At 42.8% G+C, this 25624-nt stretch overlaps 1 protein-coding gene across 1 annotated transcript in view; it reads right to left on the bottom strand.

Moving 5' to 3' along the window:
• Positions 1 to 25624, bottom strand: part of mst1rb (macrophage stimulating 1 receptor b) — a 289557-nt gene that overhangs the window by 86973 nt on the left and 176960 nt on the right. The window contains exons 6-7 of the mRNA XM_063067700.1: positions 9480 to 9640; positions 880 to 1018 (exon numbers count right to left, since the gene is read on the bottom strand). Of these exons, the coding sequence (XP_062923770.1) occupies positions 880 to 1018; positions 9480 to 9640 (300 nt within the window). The remainder of the gene's footprint in view (positions 1 to 879; positions 1019 to 9479; positions 9641 to 25624) is intronic.

The raw sequence follows: 25624 nt of genomic DNA, 5'->3' as shown, positions 1-25624 counted from the left end.
TTTGGTCTGGTAACTTATGCAAAACTGTTCTCAGAACCTCCCTTACTGCTGACAGAATCAGTTCCTTGCCAATTGTGTGGGCAACGAGCAATGAGATGTTGTACAAAGCATGCAAATCATCACTGTTTCATTGTGAACTGCTGGCAAACATGTTTTGAAGTGTTTTCCATTTCTGACAGTTTCATGAAATGACCAAAAATAAGCCAAGTTCATGTTTGCTTTATCAGAATGTATTCTCTTCGAATGTTCAAGCAGCCTTCAACTGCAATCAAGACCATTCAAAAGGGTGGATTCTGAACTTTACCCCATTAAATGCCATAGGAATTGCGTCATTGCATGGAGTATGGGAACCCTATGAGCTAACACTGTACTATGGTAGTGAATGGTAATAATACGTGGGCCGGTCATGGAAAAACATGATTTCTTCAGTCCACATCTCTTACGATATGCCAAATACAGAAGTGTCACATTGCACTTCAACTTCTGTAATGCACTTGGAGCAGAGTCTAAGAGAACAGTGAATTAGCAAGGTATGAGGTGATTACATGATCATTGTAATCAATTATGAGGCACTGAGGCACTTATAATATGTTATTCATTTCTTAAAGTAAGACTGTAATCCCTCACCTAACCCCCTGCTACTGAGTGACCCACCCCCCCGACCCCCTTTTATCTTTATTGCCCCGGGGGGTGATATCATCCACTTTAGGAACCACTGATATAAATAGTTGCAACACCCTTGGAAGAGTGAAGAACAAGTTTTCCATAGTGCTTTTCAGAAACCGAAAAGGGACATTGTAGTAACTAATATACAGCGTTAAGAAAATAAAGGAAAGATGATCATGATTACTTATGATTACAATATTGTAGAAACCTCACCACAAATTCAAATCCAGCAATAGATGTGGATCCAACAATGGAGAACTCTCCACTACGCTTGGTCTCTTGAATCGTGATGCTGATTTTGGTTGAACCAATGGGTTGGTACACTCCAGTAACTTCCAGTTTACACACCAACCTGACAGAAAACACAGACAGCGATTTTCCATCAACTCAGAAACAAATCAGTCAGATCGTTATGCACAACAGAGTTAACTCAGCACTCTTACTCTTCATCAGCCCCATGATCAAGGACCACCATCATCAAAACCATGCTCTCTTCTCACTACTACCATCAGGAAAGTAGTAAAGGAGCCTTAAGTTCCACGCCACCAGGTTCAGGAATAGTTATTACCCTCCTGCACTAGTGTGGATAACTTCACTCACAACAACATTGAACCAATTCCACAACCTATGGACTCAGTATCAAGGACTGTACCAGTTAGTATTATTATTTTTTTTTTACTTCCACAATTTTCCTTCTTTTGCACGTTGTTTGTCGGCCTTTGTAGAGTTCTTCCTAAATTCAATTGTATCTTGATTTTCCTGTCATTGTCTGCAGAAAAATGAATCTGAAAGTAATCTGTGGTGATACATATATACTTTGATAATAACTTTGACCTTTATTTTGCAGTGGTTTCCTTTTTAACCATGTAACACCCTGGGAAAGGTTTCACTGATAACGTAATGGTTGTTCTGCAGCAGCAGTGTTTGGGTTATGACTACAGATAACGGGGGATTTGGAATGTGCGCCATCCAATGAAGGGAGTGTTTGCTTCTTGTTGTGTGCCTGAGAACGAGGTGTTCTAGGTCTTTTGTTTGTCGGAAGATGAAGAGAGAAGATGCCTGAAAGGAGTTGGGCCGGGAGTTGACGAAACCCAGGGGAAATTGGTGGAGGACCAGCGGAAGGGAAACTGTGAACTTCAACATGCATGTTAGACTGTTTCATTAAAATGAGCCCTTTTTTTGTTTTTCTTTACTAACCCTTTAGTCAAATTAAGAATTATAAAGCTAAATTGTTCAATTGCACATGGAGTACTGTCTGTTATTTCGTAGTACTGATTTGTAACAGGGTGACACATCACGCAGCATCCACACAAATAGGAGGTCTTGCACCTCAATTTCATGTGTTTGGTGGGGCCAGAGATTGTCTTCACTAGATTTACGCAGCCGACAGAGCCTAAGGCTTACAATTGTGGGGGCTCGTCCGGGATTGATTTTGTTGGATACTGTGTGATTGCCCTGAGCATTGAACCAGTAGGTTATGTGCCTAAGTCTGTGTTAAGCTATTGTCTGGTAAAGTGATTGCAATACATGGATATGGATGCTGTCGGGTTTGAGCGGTGGCGTGCATCCACAGGATTACCGGTAACCAATGCATGCGTGTTGAGTGGGGTAGATATCCATACCCCTGCTGAATTGTTAATTGAACTTTTAAGTACTGTTAATGTTGTAGGGAAAGTTACGATTGTGGGGCGGAGGTTTGATAAAATCGCGGGCACAGACTTTGTTTTAGTTCAGACTAAGTTGAAGTAACAGCAGTGGAACTGCCTGGTACTATTGGGGCACCAGGAAAGGGGTTCTGTGGAGTGTCCATTCTTTCCAGGAGGAGAAGAATGTAGGGGAGCAGGCCGAGTCATAAGTTGAGTCTCCTGTATCTGGGTTTGGAGACTTCAAAGACAGGGTTCTATCATGTCTGAGGAGTGAAGGGAAGGAGTGGTTGGAGTGGAATGACTAATGAGTCCCCTTCCCTTAGTAAGAATTCTGAGCTAACATCAGCCCTTACCTCTCTGGTGAATAAATGCCCCAGTGCACAGGCAGAGGGTCCTAGTTATCAGAAGCTAAGAATATTCTCTGGAATAACGCCCACCCCCCAGATGGAAGAGGAGTATGAGATATGGGCAGAGCAGACGGCTCAGTTGTCAGATGAGTGGCAGTGCTCTGATGACAGGGATTGGTTGAGAGTTTGAGGGGGCGGGCTGCTGACATTGTGAGAGTCGTCAAGTCCCAGTAACCCCTTGCCACTGCTGCTGCTTTCATATAGACACTGGAAAATGCGTTTGGCATGACAGGAAGCCCAATGGAGCTCATGACGGGGTTTCAGAACATGCGTCAGAAGCAGGGGGAGAAGCTTTCTGCCTACATCTTTCGGCTAGAGGCAGATAAATTGCTGTAGCGCAGAAGGACCATTTAGACAGCTAAGGTAGATCAGTTAAGAATGGACCAAATAGCAAAGGGTGCCCAGTCCAAGGACCTGATCACTTGCGGTTTCTGATAGTCTCGTAAGACACGCCCCCTCCCTTATTTGTTGAGCTGATCAGAGAAGTATGGGAAGAGGAGAAAGTATCAGAGGCACAGGAGGGTTCCATCAACAGGGTGAAGTCCGCGGTAGTAACCCCCTGTGTTGAAGTGACCATGGATAGCCCAACCTGGGGAGTGGTAAACGAGATCGTGGCAGTTGAGAACTGAGATGTCCCAGTTGTTATCCATGGGTGTGGACCCGCCCCCCCCCCCATATAATGGAACTGATAGATAGGTCCATACTGTTTCAGATACGCAAAGGAGAAGGTGATTATCTTGGGCATTAAACCAAGGTGTCCATGTTACATTTTCTCTCTCTCTCTCTCTATCATTGTCATCATCTAATAATCCAGCCAGACATCCCCATCCCCCATTCACGTGTTGAGATCATCACCCCGAACCTTATCATGGCCTGAACCTTAACTGGATCTAGCTGCTAATTAGTCCTTTGAGCCGCCTCAGAATTCTGTGCCTGCATTAGCCAACAGGTGATCTCTATATTTGTATCCTCTAGCTTAGTTGTCTTTCTCTGAGCCATCAATAGTGACTCTCTCAGAATAATACAGCCCTGACTGAGGTTTTCCAATTCATTCTAAAGGTTCACAATTGTTTTTTACTGATGTCTTGCAATAGCTAAAAAAAGCCAGAAAGCATCCTGCACTCTATCCTTTCTTCTGGGAGAACCTAATGATTTAAGTATAGAAGCAATATGGTGTTTCAGTTCAGTCCCAGCCAAATCAAACCAATCTACCAGCATCTTGTAGGTTAGCGAGACTTCCAAAGCCCTCATTATTATCTGTCCACCCTGGGCCACTGAATCTCTCAAACAGGGTCCTCTCTTTTAAATAACTCTTTAAAGACATGCATTTCCGCTCAGAAAGCCATACGCAGTGCCAAATATCCAAATATAATGTTGAATCAGGTTCATGGGTCCGGCAAGTGAGACAGGAAATGCACTGACTTTGAATAAGAATATTAATCACTTATTTACAGTAAAATTTTGACCAAACATTCATGTTCCCAAGTTACAGACACGACAAAGCTGAATATTCAATAAGCATATGTATATTCAACAAACATACTTAGTTAGAAGCATGCACAAAGCAAACCTTCCCAATGGTCACATCCACTGCTTGCCTTAAAGAAAGGGAGGGACAGAGAGAACCACCCACACATACTCCCAATCTACCCAAGATATTTGAAACTGGACAGTAGGCAGCTATCCAGTGGGAAAAGCAGCTGCAGTTTCTATGCTAATTACGAAAAAACAACCTTCTATAATCAAAACAAGGCACCCCACCCCACCCCACCCCCAACAATAGGACAACCACTCATATTCTGGTTTGTCCTCCCAAAATGTCACACCTCACACTTGACTGCATTAAATTCCATTTTTGTTTCTTTTTTCATTTAAAGAGATACAACAGACTACATACCTTCTTGCTGTTCATCCTATCACCCTCACACTCCCCACCTCCCACCTTTAGTCCAAATTCCACTATCTTCTATCAGACTCCATCATCTTCATCCATTTGTCATTTCCACCTATCACCTCCTGGCTTCTGACATCAGTGCTACTCTGTGGCCAATCACCCATTCACTTGGATCCACCTATCACCTGCTAGTTTTTGTTCCACACTTTCCCTCCACCTTTTTATATTGCCTCTCCCTTTTTCTTTTCAGTCCAGACGAAGGGTCTCACCTGAAACATTATCTGTCCATAGATGCTGCCTGATCCACTGTGTTGCTCTGGTGCACTCTTTTTCTCGGTACATACCCTATCCCTGTAGTCACTTCTTTAATATCCCAAGATATAGACCACGTGGTACCAGAGATTATCTGCCTTGTGTCCCATATCTCTTCCAGTACTTTTTCTCCATTGGTGAGGGTGATTGTTTCAGGATTTGCCTTTCCTTCTGGCTCCTGTTATTGGGATACTTTTATGAAGGCAGATTAAATATACTGTGTTTGCTAAAAATCACTCTGATGCTTTTATTTTCTGTTAGTACTTACACAATCTCATCTGCTAAAGGACCAACATTTATTTTATTTTTGCTATATCTTTTCATCTATTGTAGACACTTAATGTCTAGTTTTATATTTCTTTCACAATATATTTTCATTCACTATATTACCTTTGCTGGTTTGTAACTGTTTCCAATCTTCTTATTTATCACTAATGTTCACAACTCTGTAAATTTACTTTACTTTTAATTGAAGCTGTCCTTAACTTTTATCATTCGCCATTGGCAGATCACCCACTTTCTCTGTGGAGCTTGCAGTCCTCACAATCACTTACTGCTTTCTAACGAAGTTCAAGGACTCACATTTATCTCCCTTGGTACAGACTGCTCCTGTGACACTTTCATTTCTGGCAAACTTGGATATCTCGGTCTCCATTCTAGAAGGACCCTGATTAACAATGTAATGTTCACTGTACTGACATCATTAAGTACCTCTGCTATCTCCTCCGGTTCCATACACACTTTTCCACTGTCACACTTGACCAATCCTATTCTTTCACGCCTTATCCTCTTGCTCTTCACATACTTGTAGAATGCCTTGGGGTTTTCCTTAATCCTGCTCGCCAAGGCCTTCTCATGGCCCCTTCTGCCTCTCCTAATTTCATTGTTAAGCTCCTTCCTGATAGCTTTATAACCTTCTAGATCTCTATCATTACCTAATTTTTTGAACCTTTTGTAAGCTTCTTTTCTTCTTGACTAGATTTACAACAACCTTTGTGCACCACGATTCCTGTACCCTGCCATCCTTTCCATCTCTTTGGATTGTACCTGCGCAGAACCCCACACAAATATCCCCTGAACTTCTGCCATATTTCTTCTGTACGTTTCCCTGAGAACATGTACTCATCCAAACTTCTTTTAAATGTTGAAGTTGAACCCACATCCACCACAAAGCACTGGCAGCTCGTTCTGTACTTGCACCTGCTTCTGGGTTAAAAGATTCGCTTTCATATCCTCTTTAAACATTTCACTTTTCACATTTAACCCATGACCTATAATTCTAGTCTCACCCAACTTCAGTGGAAAAAGCCTGCTTGCATTTACTCTATCTACACCCCTCATAATTTTGTATACTTCTGTCAAATCTCCACAGATTCTCCTACACTCCAGGGAATAAAGACCCAACTTACTCAACTTTTCCAGTAACTCAGGTCGTCAAGTCTTGGCAACGTTGACTGGAGTACTGCACAAATACAACTGAAGCACTCCTGCGCACACGTCCAGTAAAGATAGGTCATTGTGAGAGTAGTAAGGTTTTGGCTCAACAAGGCTTTGACGATCAGAGGTGGAGACAAGGTAAGTTCATTCCTTTTTCTTATTCTGAATTAACTCCAGAGAGAATGAGGGGTTTGTATACAAAGCCAAGTTCTGTTCTGAGCTCAGAAATGGGAGTTCCAAGAGACTGTCAGTCTCCCTGATCACATCCACTGCACTACCCTCATCTATATGCCTGGTCACCTCCTCAAAGACCTCTATCAGGCTTGTTAGACACGATCTGCCCATCACAAAGCCATGCTGAGTGTCCCTGATCAGACCATGACTCTCTAAATGCCCAGTGATCCTATCTCTATGAATCTTTTCCAACAGCTTTCCCACCACTGACGTAAGGCTCACTGTTCTATAATTACTCTGACTATCCTTACTACCTCCTTTGAACAAGGGGACAACATTCGCCTCCCTCCAATCCTCCGGTACCATTCCCGTGGACAACAAGGACATAAAGATCCTAGCCAGAGGCTCAGCAATCTCTTCCCTCGCCTCGTGGAGCAGCCTGGGGAATATTCCATCAGGCCCCGGGGACTTATCCGTCCTAATGTATTTTAACAACTCCAACACCTCTTCTCCCTTAATATCAACATGCTCCAGAACATCAACCTCACTCATATTGTCCTCACCATCATCAAGTTCCCTCTCATTGGTGAATACCGAAGAGAAGTATTCATTGAGGACCTTGCTCACTTCCACAGCCTCCAGGCACATCTTCAATCCTTTATCTCTAATCGGTCCTACCTTCACTCCTGTCATCCTTTTGTTCTTCACATAACTGAAGAATAACTTGGGGTTTTCCTTTACCCTACTCGCCAAGGCCTTCTCATGCCCCCTTCTTGCTCTTCTCAGCCCCTTCTTCAGCTCCTTTCTTGCTTCCCTATATTCTTCAATAGACCCATCTGATCCTTGCTTCCTAAACCTCATGTATGTTGCCTTCTTCCACCTGACTAGATTTTCCACCTCACTTGTCACCCATGGTCCTTCACCCTACCATTCTTTATCTTCCTCACCGGGACAAATTTATCCCTAACATCCTGCAAATGATCTCTAAACATCGACCACATGTCAATAGTACATTTCCCTGCAAAAACATCATCCCGATTCACACCCATAAGTTCTAGCCTTATAGCCTCATAATTTGCCCTTCCCCAATTAAAAATTTTCCTGTCCTCTCTGATTCTATCCTTTTCCATGATAATGCTAAAGGCCAGGGAGCGGTGGTCACTGTCCCCCAGATGCTCACCCACTGAGAGATCTGTAACCTGACCCGGTTCATTACCTAGTACTAGATCTAGTATGCCTGTCCACATACTGCGACAGGAATCCGTCCTGGACACACTTAACAAACTCTGCTCCACCTAAACTCTTGGAACTAATCAGGTGTCAATCAATATTAGGGAAGTTAAAGTCACCCATGATAACAACCCTGTTATTTTTGCACCTTTCCAAAATCTGCCTCCCAATCTGCTCCTCTGTATCTCTGCTGCTTCCAGGGGGCCTATAGAATACCCCCAATAGAGTAACTTCCTGTTCTTGACTTCCACCCATACTGACTCAAAAGAGGATCCTGCTACATTACCCACCCTTTCTGTAGCTGTAATAGTATCCCTGACCAGTAATGCCACCCCTCCTCCCCTTCCCCCGCCTCTATCCCTTCTAAAACACTGAAATCCAGGAATATTGAGAATCCATTCCTGCCCTGGTGCCAGCCAAGTCTCTGTAACAGCCACTACATCATAATTCCATATATGTATCCGAGCTCTCAGTTCATCACCTTTGTTCCTGATGCTCCTTGCATTGAGGTACACACACTTCAGCCCTTCTACCTTAAACATGAGGAATTCTACCTTACTGTCCTAACACTGTTTATTCTGCTTCTCTTTCCTCAAAGCCTCTCTGTATGTTAGATCTGGCTTTACTCCATGCACTTCTTTCACTGCTCTATCGCTCCAGGTCCCATCCCCCTTGCAAATTAGTTTAAACCCTCCCGAACCATGCTAGCAAACCTACCTGCAAGGATATTGCTCCCCCTCGAGTTCAGGTGCAACCCATCCAACCTGTACAGGTCCCACCTTTCCCAGAAGAGATCCCAATGGTCCAAAAAGCTGAAACCCTGCTCCCTGCACCAACTCCTCAGGGTGAAGAGGGTGGTTTGATGAAGTGAAGAGGGTGGTTTGATGAAGTGAAGAGGGTGGTTTGAGGAAGTGAAAAAAGTGCTTTGAATTCTCCACACAGCCACTTGCAGCCTATTTGCTCTTACCTAGACCTTGAACAAAGATAAGGAAGACTTTCTTTAGCCAGAAGGTTGTGAACCTGTGGAATTCATTGCCACAGATGGTTGTGGAAGCCATGTCTTTGATTATATTTAAAGTGAAGGTTGATAGGTTCTTGATTAGTCAGGACATTAAAGGTTATAGGGAGAAATCAGGAGAATGCGACTGAGAAGGATAATAAATCAGCCATGATATAATGGTGGAACAGACTCAATGGGCTGAGAGGTCTAATTCTGATCCTATGTATTGTAGTCTTAACTTTTGATTCTGACAATGGTCACTGCAACAAGATCTGAAGGTGAGGCAAAATCTCAATGTGTCCACTACAGACATGGAAAAATGAAAATTATGGACACCCTACACAACCACATTGCTGCATCCTTTTCCCTTCCTTCACATTGATCGTCAGGAATATGATTCAATTTCAACATGTAAGAAAAATTTGGATAGGCACGTGGACAGGAAGGGTAGGGAGGTCTATCGTCCAGGTGCAGGTCAATGGGACTAGGCAAAATAATCAGCATAGGCTAGATGGGCTGAAGGGCCTGTTTCTGTGCTATAGTGTTCTATGACACTTTGAATCATATATCGATCATAATAGCTTGCCACATCAAATTCATTGTTCACTGTTGCTCCAACTTGCATTGATTCCAAGGGGCTCCCTTTGGAAAGAGAACCCTTCCCACAAAGGGCATTAATTTTAAACAGAGGAGAGATGATTGAGAAATCATACCTTTTTGCATTGCTGTTTTCAGGCAACACTCTACAAGGACGGTTTCCGACTCGCACCACGTGGGAGGCTGCAGTAATATCAGGGCCGTTTGGAGATTTGAAGTCCCAGCCACACAGAGTGAGCTCCGTCTCTCCATTGACGGGAGCACTTTTGGGAAAAAACTGAAATTCACAGAAGAAGGAGATGTTGTAATGTATCATAAAAATTGCCTTGGGGAGAAAACCCAAGTTTGATATTTGCTCCTTTTTCAAAATCAGAACCATGAATATTGTCCCTTTCATTTGCACATTTTTTAATTTTGTAATTTATAGTAACTTTATGTTTTTGCATTGGACTGCTACCACAAAACAAGATATGAGACAGCGATAACAAACCTGACCCTAAATCTGATTTCTTCTTGTTTCTCAGCATCTGAAAATCTCTAATTGAGAGTGAGTGGGTTTCTCAAACCTCTGCAGCTGATGAGCTGTGTTGCCTCAGTTTCCTGTAGAAGTGTGAATCAAAATGTTTATACACTTTGTGTATCATTTTTATTCACTTTCAGAATCTGGCATTATAGCAAGGCCAGCCTAGTCACAATGTATAACTTCCGCTGAGTTAGTGGTGATGAACCTCATTCTCAGACTGCTATGGTGAAAGTATCCAACTATGCTCTTGGAGGGGACTTTTTTTTTTAACAAGTGCTGTTCCAGAATTCAGGTCACACAATTCAAGGAGAAAAAACATTTAAATAGTATGTAATTTACTGATGGACTTGCAGGTATTGGTTCCTATGTGCCAGATCCCTTGTCCTTTGAGGCTGAGGTTTGGAAGACATTGGTGAGGAGATTTGATGCATTGCTATGATGAATTTTATGGATACAGTAGATTAGGTCCGAGGCCTTCTAGTAACCATGAAAGTACACATTTAGAAAGTTAGATAAGAGAAGCCTGCCTTGGGTTGTTGGAGCTACACTCACAAGTTATGCCTTGTAGATAGTAGTAAGATTTAGAGTGTTGGGTAGGTGTCATTCACCAGGAATGGATGGAATAGCCACCCCATTTACGTAGCCAGTCTGGTTGGATTTCTGGTCCTGCTTATCATTTAGTCGGGTAAATGAGGGAGGAGAAGACGGTGGCGCGACGCAGTGCACGCTGCCTCTCCAGTGAATGATATCGTTATTTGTAAGTAGGATGCCATGCACAATTCGGATTTGATGGAAACAGACATGAGAAGCATGGAGGAACATCTGGAGTAACTTCTGAAATGCCCGGTTCGCTGCTGCTGCGATCGAGAATCTCCAGAGGGGAAGGCCCCAAATCCTCGGCTTTGCCTGTTGCTGGCGGCTGGGCCTGGGGTCGAAGCGCTTGGCAGAGATGGTGCTCGGTGTAGGAGGGCTGGTCGGAGGCTTGAAGTTTTCAGATGGACTCAGAGTCAGACTGTGGTCAGGTGCTTCCAGGATGCTGCATCAGCAAGTTTGCGGCACTGGAAGCTCATGGCAGGGAGAGTTTTCTTCCTTCTACCGTCTGCGTGAGATAATGGGACTTTCGAGAGGCTTTGAGACTTTTTTTTTTAACCGAGCCCATGGTCTGTGCTCTATCAAATTACGGTATTGCTCGCACTGTTGTAACTATATGTTATAATTATGTGGTTTTTGTCAGCTTTTCAGTCTTGGTCGGTCTTGTGTTTATGTGATATCACACTGGAGGAACATTGTATCATTTCTTAATGCATGCATTACTGAATGACAATAAAAGAGGACTGCGTGTCCTCATAATCTAATCTAAAATACTAAGAAAAGATATCCAGATATGACCTAAATTATATGGAATATAATTATATGGCATTGAGTTGGGGGTGATGTATTAGCATGGATAGAGGATTGGTTAACCAATAGAAAGCAGAGAGTTGGGATACATGGTTGGCGATCAGTGGTGAGTGATATGCTGCAAGGGTCAGTGCTGGGCCCACAACTGTTCACAATATACATTAACGATTTGAAAGAGGGGACCAAGTGTAGTGTATCTAAGTTTGTTGATGACACTCTATTGAGTGAAAAAGCAAACTGTGCAGAGGATACAGAGAGAGATAGATAAGTTAAGTGAATGGGAATGAGTCCAGCAGATGGAGTACAAAATGCGAGGTCATCCACTTTGGAAGGAAAATGGAAGGTCAGATTATTATTTAAATGGCAAAGGATTGCAGCATGCTGCTGTGCAGAGGGACTTGGGAGTGCCTGTGCATGAATTGCAAAAGGTTGGTTTGCAGGTGCAGCAGGTTATCAAGAAGGCAAATGGAATGTTGTCCTTCATTACTAGAGGGATTGAATTTAAGAGCAAGGAGGTTATGCTACAATTGTACAGGGTACTGGTGAGGCCACACCTGGAGTACTGCATGCATTTCTGGTCTCCTTACTTGAGCAAAGATGTACTGGCGTTGGAGGCAGTGCAGAGGAGATTCACCAGGTTGATTCCAGAGGTGAGGGGGTTAGACTATGAGGAGAGATTGAGTCACCTGGGACTGTACTCACTGGAATTCAGAAGAATGAGAGAAGATCTTATAGAAACATATAAAATTATGAAAGGGATAAGATAGAGGTAGGAAAGTTGTTTCCACTGGTAGGTGAGACTAGATCTAGGGGAAATAGCCTCAAAATTTGGGGGAGTAGATTTAGGATGGGGATGAGGAGGAACTGCTTTTCCCAGAGAGTGGTGAATCTATGGAATTCTCTGACCAATGAAGCAGTGGCGGCTACCTTAGTAGATATATTTAAGGCAAGGTTGGATAGATTATTGCATAGTAAGGGAATTAAAGGTTATGGGGAAAAGGCAGGTAGGTAAAGATGAGTCATTAGTCAGATCAGCTATGATCACATTGAATGGCAGAGCAAGCTTGACAGGCCAGATGTGCTTCTCTTGCTTCTATTTCTAATGTTTTTATGCTTATGACACATCATATTAAATTAGAGCAACAACTTCTGATAAAGGTCCTGACGAAGGGTCTCAGCATGAAACCTTGACTGTTCATTCATTCCCATAGATGCGGCCTGACATGCTGAGTTCCACCAGCATTTTGTGTTTCTTACTCTGGATTTATTTTGATTGTTTTAATTTAGAGATGCAGCACAGCAACAGGCTCGTCTGCACCAATGAGCCCCAGATGCCCAATTACTCACAAATAACCAATTACCAAAACCCACGCAGTCACAGGGAGAATGTATGTATAAGCTCCTTACAGACAATGATGGAATTGCACCTGTGTCCAATTGTTATTACTATACTACTGTGTATGCAGTCAACAACATAAGTTTAGGAAGGTGAAAATATGTCTGTAGTGTATTCAATATTTCAGAAATATTTGAGTATTATTGTAAATATGTTGTTTGACTAATCATTCTTTGTTTTCATAATTCCTTACGAGCTATATGTAAGGAATAATGAATGACATGCGCCATTACACCACCACCTCACATATGAGCACCTCACTAAAAAAACAAAAGAACTAAGTAGAACTAAGTTGGTTCCTGTGGTTTTTTTTCCAGTCAGTTTCTGGAGATACAAAACATAACAATTTCATTAAATTGGCTTACAAAGATCACTCTAGCAGTTTTATCATGAATATATCCACTCTGAAGCATTTTACTGTAATTTAACGATCAATTAAAAAGCAAGCGAAGAATCAATGGCAGAGTAAGGGCCTTCTCGGGTCGGGAAAGGTCATCTGTCACTGGAGATGGAGGATATAGGCAAGGTTCCGGTCAGTACTTTGCAATAATGTTGAATTTGTTAACATGTAACATTAAATTCTGGTGAACTGGGACACATCAGCACCAGTACCTTTCAGCCCAATTAAGCAGCTGCCCCAATTAATCAAATTTTCATGAAAACATTTAAAAAGGTATAAAAAAAGACAAACTGAGAAACAAAGTATGTATTTAAATGAAACACAGAAAAAATTAGAGATACTTTATTGATCCCATACGAAATTACAGTGTCACTGTAGCATTACAAGTGCACAGACATATAAATATTAGCAGAAAAGTAGAAAGAATAAAAAAATAATTTACCTCAAACAGTCTAACGGGGGGGAGAGTCATCACTTCCCTGGCTATAGGTTGACTCATCGAGCCTGACGGCCAAGGGTAGGAATGACCTCATATAGCGCTCGTTGGAGCAGCACAGTTGTCTTAGTTTATTACTGCACAGGGTGAGAACACTCCCAATACTACTACAAGTCCATAAAACTGAGTATTCATAACAGTTATCAACAGAGGAATTCATCCAGAGTACACAATGAACAAAATTAGCTCAGACACCTAGTGTAGATAATTGACTACCTACATACAATGCTATCAGTGATTGCATCCTCTTAATCTTCATATTCATTGTAACATTCAAGATGATTGTTGATACCTTCAAGTTCTTCGTAGTTCCAAATTTGAAGTAGTAAAATCATTTCATTTTCACCATTTTTGGCATCTTCAAATCTAAATGCTTGAAACCACAGTGAGCAAAATAGTTCAGAATTGTGCTCATCACTGATTATCAGTGACTGGTGCTATTTAGAAACTGTTCTCTCAATGCAGGGTGTAGCGTGTAATACCCACACAACTGCGCATGACTGCACACTAGTTAGAACGTGTTCAGCATTCGTTTCCTGCTCCAATTAAGTGGCATAGTGTCCCAAATAAACGAAGGGAATCCTGGAAATTTTCTTGTTTAGGTTTTGTTCTTTAAGATTTGTCCCAAATAAATGGCTGTCCCAATTAACTGATGGGTCAATTAACCTGAATCCACTCTGTATAAGAAATATTGTTTAGGAAAAGAATCTGGAATTGTTTAAGTAGCTAGGCCAAATTAAATATACCCCAAGGTGTTAATAGAAGCAAGGCTTTGAGCACAGTAGGTCAGTCCTCTCTGTCTACAGAAGTGGTGCTGGAGGTTTAAAGGACTGTTAAGGAATGTGTGTAGAGAGAAAGAAACAAAAATAAACTGACTGATCATAGGTTAGATTGGTTACTTGCAGTGGCGGGCGTATTATTGGCAAAGAACATCATTCTCAGGGACAATAAAATGTTTTCAAGAAGGACATGAGGCTATATCCATATGAGAGAAACCCGACGAAGCAATTTAGCATTGAATATGTTAAGAGCATATTCATGGAGTATACATGGTTCTTGAGACCATTATCTTGAGAAACTAATGAGAAACAGGCCATCTTAAATCTAGTATAGTTGAATTCTAAAGAGTAATTAATAATCTGATGGTTAACAGGCCTTCAGAGACATTTTTTCTGTAGGAAGCAAGGAAGAATGAAGAAAGGGTCACGCAAAGACACCCCCTTGTTTGGCACAGAGTTCAGATCAAAGACCCTTCAGCACAACTTCAAAACAGAGAAAACCAAGCACGTCTTGCAAAGGGCAAGACAGGTGGAGAGAATGAAAGAAATGTCTGTCAATAGTTACTTTAAATCTAGCAGTGTGAGTGCCTTCAGGAAGAGTTGCAGTAAGCCTACCCTCCCTGATACATCAAAATAAGCAGAATTCGAGTCGTAGGCACTTCAGTGGTAGTGGTTGTTTTGGATCCCAATAGCTTAAATCTGCTCCCAGATGGTGCAACATATCATTTGGTTAGTCACACCTACCTTAATTTAATTAAATACATTGTAATCCAATTTTTCAACATCAAACTCCATCACTGTCTTTACCTCTAAGACATGCGATACCTCAAGTTCACGTTCAAGTTCAAGTTTATTGTCGTTCAACCATACATATGTATGAAACAAATGAAACGATACTCCTCCGGACCAAGATGCACAACTCAGTACTTATAACTCACACATATAACACACAAAGCAATATTACCACAAATAAATTAACAAATATTTAGGTACATATACTATAGACCATTTGGCCAATCAAGTCTGCTCCGCCGTTTCATCCTCACTGATCCATTTCCCTCTCAGACCTGATCACCTGCTTTCTCCACATAACCCTTCGTACCCTGACTGATAGGGAACCTATCAACCTCTGTCTTAATTATACCCAATGACTTGGCCTCCAGAGACACATGTGGAAACGAATTCCACAGATTCACCACTCTCTGGCTAAGGAAATTCCTCCTGATCTCCGTTCGAAATGGCCGTCCCTCTATTCTGAGGCCTTTGAACGTTCAACAGGTTTTAATGAGATTCCCTCCCTGCCCAATGTTCTGAATTCCAGTGAGGACAGGCCCAGAACCATCAAACACTCCTCATATGATAAACCTTTCAATTCCGGAATCATTTTTGTGACCTTCCTTTGAACCCTCTCCAATGTCAGCACATTAGGTGAGACACTCAAAACTGCTCACAATACTCCAAGTGAGGCCTCACCAGTACTTTATAAAGTCTCAACATTACGTCCTTGCTTTCATATTCTCGTCCTCTTGAAATGAATGCCGACGTTGCATTTCCCATCCTCATCACCGACTCATCTTGCAAATTAATTTTTAAGGAATCCTGCACAAGGACTCTTGTCCTATTGCGTCTCTGATTTTTGATTTTTCACTCCATTTAGAAAATAGTCCACAGCTTTATTTCTTGTACCAAAGTACATGACCATACACTTTCCAACACTTTATTCCATCTGCCACATTTTTTGCCCATTCTTCTAATACAAGTTCTTCTGTAGCATTTCTCCTTCCTCAACACTACCTGCTCCTCCACCTATCTTTGTACCATCCACAAACTTGGCCACAAAGCCATCTATTCTGTCATCCAAATCATTGACATATAACATAAAAAGAAGAAGTCCCAACACAGAACCCTGTGGACTACCACTAGTTAGTGGCAGCCAACCAGAAAAGGCTCACTTTATTCCCACTCTTTGTCTCCTGTCAATCAGCCAATGCTCTATCCATGCTAGTATCTTTCCTGTAATACCACGGGCTCTTAACTAGTTAAGCAGCCTCATGTGTGGCACCTTGTCAAAGGCCTATTGAAAATCCAAGTCTGCCCTGCTTGTTATTTCTTCTTCAAAGAATTCTAAAAAATTTGTCAGGCAAGATTTTCCCTTAAAGCAGCGGTCCCCAAGCACCGGGCCGCAATGCATGCGCTACCGGGCCATGAGGAAACAATATGATTTGGCGATAGGAGTCAGCGGCACCATTCCTCATTCCCTGTCATGCCCACTGTTGAGCTCGAACGCACGCGAGGTCATTACCCGCGCGTCATCCGTGTCAGCGCGGGAAGGAGATCAACTCCTCGAGCTTGCAAATGACGGCAGGCTGAAAAGTATGTTTGACATAACATCTCTGCCGGCATTCTGGATCAAAGTCAAGGCTAAATATCCTGAGATAGCCACGAAAGCACTGAAAACGTTGCTTCCATTTCCAACATATCTCTGCAATGAATGCAACGCAAACTAAATTGCGGAATAGACTGGACATAAGGAAACCCCTTCCAGTATAGTTGTCTCCCATCACCCCTCGATAGGACCGTCTTGTTGCAGGAAAACAAGCCCAGGGCTCCCACTGATTCAACGATATTGGTGTGGTTGCAATAATTTTATATGTTCATACGAGGAAAATATGCACTGTGTGTTTGATATCCAAACGTAACTTAAAATGTTATGATGCTATTATAAGTGACTTATATAAACATGTAACAATTACGGCATGGAAACAGGCAATTTCGCCCCTTCTAGTCCGTGCCTAACGCTATGCTCACCTAGTCCCACTGACCTGCACTCAGCCCATAACCCTCCATTCCTTTCCTGTCCATATACCCATCCAATTTTTCCTTAAATGATAGTATAGAACCTGCCTCTACCACTTCAAGCTCCCCTGTCCTCCCCTGATAATTGTCTTATCCCTATATTCATGCGAGGAAAATATGCGCTGTGTGTTTAATATTAAATTTGTTAGATAAACCCTTTTAGAAACGAAATTGAGTGTATCACCTATATTCCGGTCGTGATTAACACACACCCCTGCCGCCGCCGCCAACAGAATCGGCAAAAACAATTTTTAAGAAATCGACACGTAAACGCATGCGCAAGTTACGCAAGTGCACTGGTGCCCGCGCAAGGCTTTATGGTTATCATAGTCTTACTCGGGGTAAACCCAACGTATTTGACTGCTACTCTTGTACGTTGGCAACCCTACACCACCCGCCCCCCCACCCCCCGGTCGGCCGGTCCGCAAGAAAATTGTCAATATGAAACCGGTCCACAGTACGAAAAAGGTTGGGGACCTCTGCCTTAAAGACACCATGTTGACTTTGGCCTATTTCATCACATCTCCATGTACCCTGAAACTGAAGGTGCTGTATTCAAATACACGTAGAATTCAGAATAAGGTGGACGAACTCATGGCACAATTACAGATTGGTTGGTAAGACGTTGTGGGCATCACTGAGTCGTGGCTGAAATAAGCCCATAATTGGGAGCTTCATATCAAAGGATATAATTTATATCAAAAGGACAGGCAGGAAGGCATAGGTGGTGGTGTAGCTCAGTGGTAAGAGATGGAATTACATCTTCAGGAAAAGGTGACATAGTGTTAGATAATGTCAAATGTTTGTGGGTGGAGTTAAGAATCTGCAAGAGTAATAAAAACATATGAGAGTCTTATATAGGCATCCAAATAGTAGGGTTGAGATTGCAAAGGGAGCTGGAAAAGGCATGTAATAGGGAATAAGGGTAATATCACAATTGTAATGGGGGTCTTCAATATGCAAGGGGATTGGTTAAAATCAGGTTGGTGTCATGTTGCAAGAGAGGGAATTTGTTGAATGTCTGAGATGGCTATCTTAGACTGGGTGTTGTGTAAAAACCCAGATCTTATTAGGGAGCTTAATGTAAAGGAACCCTGAGGAAGCAGTGACCATAATATGATTCGATTCATACTGCAATTTGAGAGGGAGAAGCATAAGTCACACATTATCAATATCACGACAGAATAAAGAGAACTACAGAGGCATGAGAGAGGCATCACGCTTCTCAATTTTGTCCCTCTTTTACATTGCAACTCATCCCATTGGCTGCGGTTTTGCCCTATCATTAGCCAGTCCTTGCTAGCAGTCGCACTACATACTGCCTCTGCTTGTAAACCAACTACCTCATCCTCTAGCTCTACACTCCATTTTCCATCCCCTTGCAAATTTGTTTAAACCCTCCCGAACAACTCTAGCAAACCTGCCCACAACAATATTGGTCCCTTCAGGTTCAGATGTAACCCATCCTCTTTGTACAGGTTTTACCTTTCCCAGAAGAGGTCCCAATGATCCAGAAATGTGAATTGCAGCTGCCTGTACCAGTTCATCAGCTACACATTTATCTGCCAAAACCTCCTATTCTTACTTTCACTGGCAATCACCCAGTTATTATCTTCTCCTGACAGTCACCCAGTTACCTGCCTCCTGCAACTTAGAGGTGACTAACACCACCACCAACCCCCCCCCCACCCCCCGACACTCCATATCACTTCCTCAGTCTTCCATATGAGCCAAAGGTAATCCAGTTCATTATCACATTCTCTGAGGAGCTGCAGCTTAGTGAACCTGGTGCAGATGTGCTTGGGGAGGCTGGAAGTCTCCCAGAATTCCCACATCTCAACAGAGACCTTGGAGTCTCTTTTTTACTGCACTCACTGTGCCCTAACAGAGGAATGAAGAATAAAAAAGAAGATACTTACTAGATACTTACCTCACCCACGCCTGATCTCACACAAGCCTAATAAGCTGAAGCCACTCCAACACTGGCCCACTCACACAATGACCACTCCTCTTGCTCCTGCCTTATTTTTATCACCCTTTCTAATGAATTTTATTCACTGATTAAAGTTAAAAAGTAAACAGTATAATTCCTCTGGCACTTCATATGTGATGAGACCTGGGTGGCGGCAGAGAGCTCAGTAATCTTACTGCCTGCAGGGTAGAAGCTGTTACTCATCCTAGTAGTTCTTGTTCTAACACTATGGTACCTGCTGTCTGATGGTAGAAGGCTAAAGAGAATGTTGGACAGATGACAATAGCACTGACAATAGCAAGGGTCCTGCATATGCAGTGCTACTGATAAATATCTCTGATGAGTAGAAGAGAGACCCCATACTCATTCTCAATCTCCTTACTCACCAAAGTCCACTGTGAGGGCACTGTGCCATTGCAGAAACACATTCAGCATGAGCTGACTTTTCTGAACCAGTTACCCAACTATCTGACAGGTTACTGTCTACACATTAAATAATTTACATACCACCGCAAATGAAAATGACAAATTAAAAAAATCTGAAAGATTAATTAATGAATATTTAAAATGAAATTGATGCCTTACTCACCAAGGTGCAACCACTCGAAAGATATGGCATTCAGTGAGCAATGCACACCGTTCCACAGCATAACGTACAGACTTTGGTAAAGTTAATTATAGAAATTGCTTCTTGTATCCAAGTGTCAGATTCATGTAGTTGGGGAAAATAGAGGTGAAATGGTAAGAACTTGTTGACACTCGGCATGTTACAATTTGGAATATTCTGCCTAGAAATAAATTAAATGAAAACTTTTCAAAGGGAGATGGAGATGGATCTTTAGGCCCAAAAGTTGGAGGGGACAGGGTCTGCCAAATTTATTGGTCCTATATTCCAGAGGGCCTGTTGAAAGACGTAAGGACAAAAGTTCAAATTCCATTACATCCGCTGAGCGAGAATTTAGAATATAAAATTTATACTAGTAATAGTGGTTCCAAGGTTGTCAAGCCGAGGAGTGGTGGTGGGGACAAGCTCTCACTACCTAAAAGTTCTCCTCACGGCATGCACCTCAAATAGCAGCTGACAACGAAGTCCAACTCCTGGCCTTCTCATGTGGCTTAGCCTCTAAGTCCAGCAGAACTGTTTTTACTGACAGGATATGGGGCGACGTCAGGTCCTGGCACCTTAGAAGCAATGCCTCGGGTAGATGGAACTCGTCAGCCTGGGAAGGCAGTCCATCTAAGCGAGGGAAAACTCTGATTTTAAACCTCGCTGCCTTGCGGTCATACCCACTTATGGGAAAGGCTTCGGGAGTAAACCCTGAGGACAAATCCAGAGCTGGAGTCCCTAGGCAGTCTGACGTTGCCTTCAACCTCGTTCTGGCAACTCCTGCAACAACACTGTTGCCAAGCTGTATTGGCCCTTGCCCTTACCTTGGACAACATCAGTGTCGTGCAGAGGGGAGACATGCTGCATGGGCAACTGTCAGTCTTCCATACAACCTTGCCCAGGCCTATGCCCTGGAGATGAAGCAAGACTTTCCAGGTGCAGATCCATGGTCTTGCGAGACTAATGGATGCCACCACCACCAGTAGTAGTGTCTGTGTGGCTCACTAACGTTGTGTGGGGAATGAGAATGCTGACTTTACTAGGTTGAACTTCATGTTTCTGCAGACCCACACAATTATGAGCAACTCACACAAAATGCTGGGGGAATTCAGCATGTTAGGCATTGTCTGTGGAAATAAATAAAGTCAATGTTTTGGACTGAGACCCTTCTTCAGGACCAATGTAGTTGACTTTGGTAAAAAGGTATCTTTTATTACCACCCTAACCTAATCAGTGATGCCTGCAAACCACAAGTATGTTGCAAAGTCTTTCAAAGGCTGGAATTGGTGCTGTGGACCAAATGACTTGCCTTCCATGTGCCTTTGCTGGACCAGAGTAAACAGTTCTTGTGAAATGGTTAAGAATTGCAACTTTATTGCCAATAATCTATAACTTTTGCAGTTGACTCCACAGGAGTTCAACCTTTCTCACGTGTTAGCTTCCTATACCGAAAACTTGCAATATTACCGCATCAATTTTGTGATACAATATGCTTGTTTCATACTTTTTGACAATATCTTTTTCCAAGGGTTGAAATGTTTAATACCAGAGGATGTGCATTTAAGGTGAGATGGGACTCATTTCAAAGGAGATGTAAGGGGTAAATTTGTTTACACAGAGGGGTGATGGTTAAGGCAAAAACATTAGAGACTTTTAAGAGACGTTTACATAGGCACATGAATGCCAAAGGGCATTATCAGAATACACTTATCATCAAAGTATGTATACTGTTTACAACTTTGAGATTCATCTTCTTGCAGGCAGCCACAAAACACAGAAACACAATAGAACCCATTAAAAAACTCACACAATAAAGACTGGCAAACACTCAATGTACAAAAATAGAACAAATTGAGCAAACAACAAAAAAGTAAACAAACAACACACAAAACATTAACCACAGAATCCCTGAAAGTGAGTCCACAGCCACGGAGCCGGTTCATCACTGACGCAAGTGAAACGATGGCTGCAGGCCATAGCCATGGAGCTAGTTCAGGGGCTGAATGTGAGGAAAATGGAAGAATATGGATATTGTGTAGCAGAAGAGATTAATTTAGTTAGCAATTTGACTATTAATTGAATTGGTCTGGCACAACATTGTGGGACAAAGGGCCAGTTCCTTGGCTGTGTTGTATTGGTCAATGTTCTATGTCCTAATTTCCGTATAAGCTTCCAATGAATTTCTGGCATTGTCTCACATTTGGTTTAATTATTCAACTCTCTTTCTATACCTGTCTGAGGTATACCAAAGCAAACAGACTTTGTATAGAAGTAAGGCTTTAGGCTATTACAAAATGTTCAAAGTCCAAATTTCAGCAATCTAAATACAGATCATTATGAAGTTCAAAACGGTAGGATACTTTCAGACATGGTGTGTATTTTCTGTTTTATGTCAGGGCAAGATTTTTGAACAATTATTCAATCACATATTGTATGATTGCCATACAAAGTTTTGAATCCTTTTTATCTGTGGGATTTATGAAAATCCAAATCAACCTCCTTACCTGAGTAGTCACTGCATTTTACTATGCAAATTACTGCAAATAATCTGTACATTTACACAGGTACAGAGATTGAACCACCCGCCCTTCAGCAAACTAACTAACAACTTTTCTTAATATTCTTGATGGTACCTCCTTATCGTCAATTGTTCACCACACTAGTTCCTTATGTATTTAAAACAAATCAAAGTTCAGAAAATTGACACTTCGAAGTAAATTTATTATCAAAGTGCACAGAATCAATAAAAAGACAACGGATGTCATCTGTTACCCTACATAGACTCCCCCAGAATTCACCAGAAAATACAACAAAGACAAACAACCACTGCACAACAGACAAAAACTGCAAATACAAAAGAAAATTAAAAAATAAGCTACAGCCCCTTACATCCATTATGAATAAACCAAAAGCAATTTCCTTACACTGACATCAGACATCGTCTCTTAAAGTGAACACAACTCAATGTAAATTATGTGGAACAGTGTCTATTATGGATAATATGTGTCATCTGTTACCCTACGTAGATTCCTCCCAGAATTCACCAGAACTGACATTGTAAATCTGTCTGGAGCTCGTGTGAGCCGCCCAGCTCAGGTCCCACAGGCTTTGGTTGGAGTAACAGCAGGTGCCCCTGGCTTGTCCAGGGGTGTACTGACACACAGCAGGTCATGTTGTGGTGCAGCAGTATCGTAGTGGAACTACCAGGTCTTGGTGGGCCAGCTTAAGGCGACTACAGAAATACATTCAGGCTTACACGTCCTATCTACAATAAAAGTCTTTCCACCCCACTCCAAATTGCAGAACGGGCCATCATAAGGAGACTTAATGGGGTGTTGATCTGCATCATGGTGGACAAACACAAACTAGGTAGAATGTAGGTCACTGGAACCCAGAAGTGCTGCATAACATGATGGGAGGTAGGAATTGATGAAAAAGAACTGAGTTTACTGAGGAGGGCAGAACACTGCCGAGATGCCGACCGGGAATTTACTGAGGAGGGCAGAACACTGCCGAGATGCCAACCGGGAAGTCATGGCATCAGGAATAAAATCTCTGGCACCCACTGAGGCTGCCCATACACCAACTCAGCGGCAGAGGACTGCAGGTCGTCTTTGGAGCCATTCTGAGCCCAAGCAAGACCCAAGGGAGACAATTGTGCCAAATCTCGTCCATCAGGAAGGCCCTCAGATCCGCTTGCACAGGCTACTGGACCGCATGCGATACATTGTGGTGTGATGCACTTCAATGACGAGGTTCTGGGCCATTGTGGTCCAGAGGTCTGATGTGAATTGGGGACCGTGGTCAGAAGAAATATCAGAGGAAGTATTGAACTAGGCACTGGCAAACACCTGAGCTGCTTCTGCGGCCATTGTCAACACGAAAGGGACGACTCTGGCCACCAGGTGGTATGATCCATCATGGTAAGGAGATGTGTGAGACCATGGGGGGCGGGAGTGGTGGGAGAGGACCAGTCAGGTCCATACTGGCATAGACAAACCATTGCTCACAGATTTCAAAAGGTGCTGATGGGGCCCGAACGTGACGGTTAATTTCGCCTGGTGACACACAACACAGGCTGCACCCCAGTCTTGCATGTCCACTAAGACCACACCACACAAACTCTAAAGCAACCGGTTTCTGCGAAGCATTCCCACCCAAGTGTGAGAGGCCGTGAATGGAGTTAAAACACAGTATGTCTCCAGTTTGCAGGCCCTATGGGGCAAGGGCATTCAGTTGACACATCACATAGAAGAAAAACTGCATCCCTGAAACTGACGTCAGCCAACTACAGGCCCATGACTGCTGTTCTGTAAGCTTGGACCTCTGGGTCGGTAGATTGGTCGGCTACCACGTTCCATAGTTAACCACAATGTGCATGACATTGATGGTGGGCTGTGAGAGACAGTCGGCCACAGCGTTATTTTTCTCTTCGATATGCTCTATGTCAGTCATGAATTCGAAATGTAGGCCAAGTGGTATGGCTGCCATGCAGACCAAAGGTCTGATCCTTTGGCCACCACATGCACAAGGAGTTTGTGGTCAACAAATGCTGTGAAATGCCAAGGGTTGAAAATAAAAACAAAAATGGCAGATAGCCAGATAGAGACCAAAAAGCTTGTGGTCAAAAGTGCTGCATTTCTCTGAGGGGGGAGAGTTGAGCTGCTGGCTGCAAAGAACTGGCTACTACACACCTCCAGCTAACTCTTCATGCACAGCACCCACAGCAGTTTCTGAGGCCAGTAGGGTCGAGTTCAAAAGAACTTGCTTGGTCAAATGCTCTGATCATGTCCGCTGACCACTCAAGCATGCGATTAAGAGCACTGCCTTTAAGGGCACTATACAGGGGAGCATAATTTCAGCAGCTCTTGGAATGAAACAGTGATCGCACCTTTCGCAGTGATGAGATGGCAAAAAATGTCAATAGTATGCAACTCAAACAGGCACTTAGCGATGTTAATAATCAGTCCATGTTGACTTAAGCGCTTGAAGAGTGCAGAAAGATAATAGGTATTCAGTTTAGGATGCGTTGCCGAGAAATATGTCATCCAGGTAAACAAAAAGAAAATCTAGGTCTATTAACACAGAGTCCCTTTGTCGCTGGAAAGTCTGTTGTGCATTTTTCAGTCCAATTGCATGCGCAGACACTCAAACAGAGTTATAACAGCAGTTTTGGGAATGTCCTTGGCACACAGTAGCTAGCCCCTGACTAAGTCCATTTTAGAAAAAAATTACTTTCTGGCTAAGTGCACCAAAATGTCTTGAGTATGTGGGACCAGGTAATGATCGAGGGTTGATGGCCTCGTTAAGGCGGTTGTAATCACCACATGAAGAGCAACCACCATCAGGCTTAGGGACCATATGGAGGGGTGAAACATAAGGGCTATTCGACTTGTGTACAATACCAAGCATTTCCATGTTAGCAAACTCAGCCTTGGTGCTGTCCAGCTTTTCTAAATCCAGCCTATGCACACAGGTGTGGACTGGCAAACCTGCTATGCAAATACAGTGCTTGACCCCACACTTTGTGACTCTAGTGGAAAATGTGGGCTTGGTGGGGTTTAGGAATCTGCCCAGCAGGGGAGTGAATTCATACCTGGTGATACATGTGCTGGACAGCGTCATCATGAGGATCTTACTGGGGTACAGATTAATAACCCAAAGTCCTTTCACCCATAAGCCAGCAGGTCTTAAGATTTACTCACAGTTCTTCGCACACAGGAAATCTACACCGAGCAGAAGTTTAGCAAATTTAGCCAAGACAAAGTCCCATGGGTAGTGTCATCCACTGAAGCAGTATCACGCATTATGTCCCATGTCTAGATCCTGTC

Source organism: Mobula hypostoma, chromosome 15 (genome assembly GCF_963921235.1).
Source record: "Mobula hypostoma chromosome 15, sMobHyp1.1, whole genome shotgun sequence".
Classification (NCBI taxonomy): Eukaryota; Metazoa; Chordata; class Chondrichthyes; order Myliobatiformes; family Myliobatidae; genus Mobula; species Mobula hypostoma.
The sequence above is the reverse complement of the archived record's forward strand: the minus strand, read 5'-3'. Positions and strand labels throughout refer to the sequence as shown.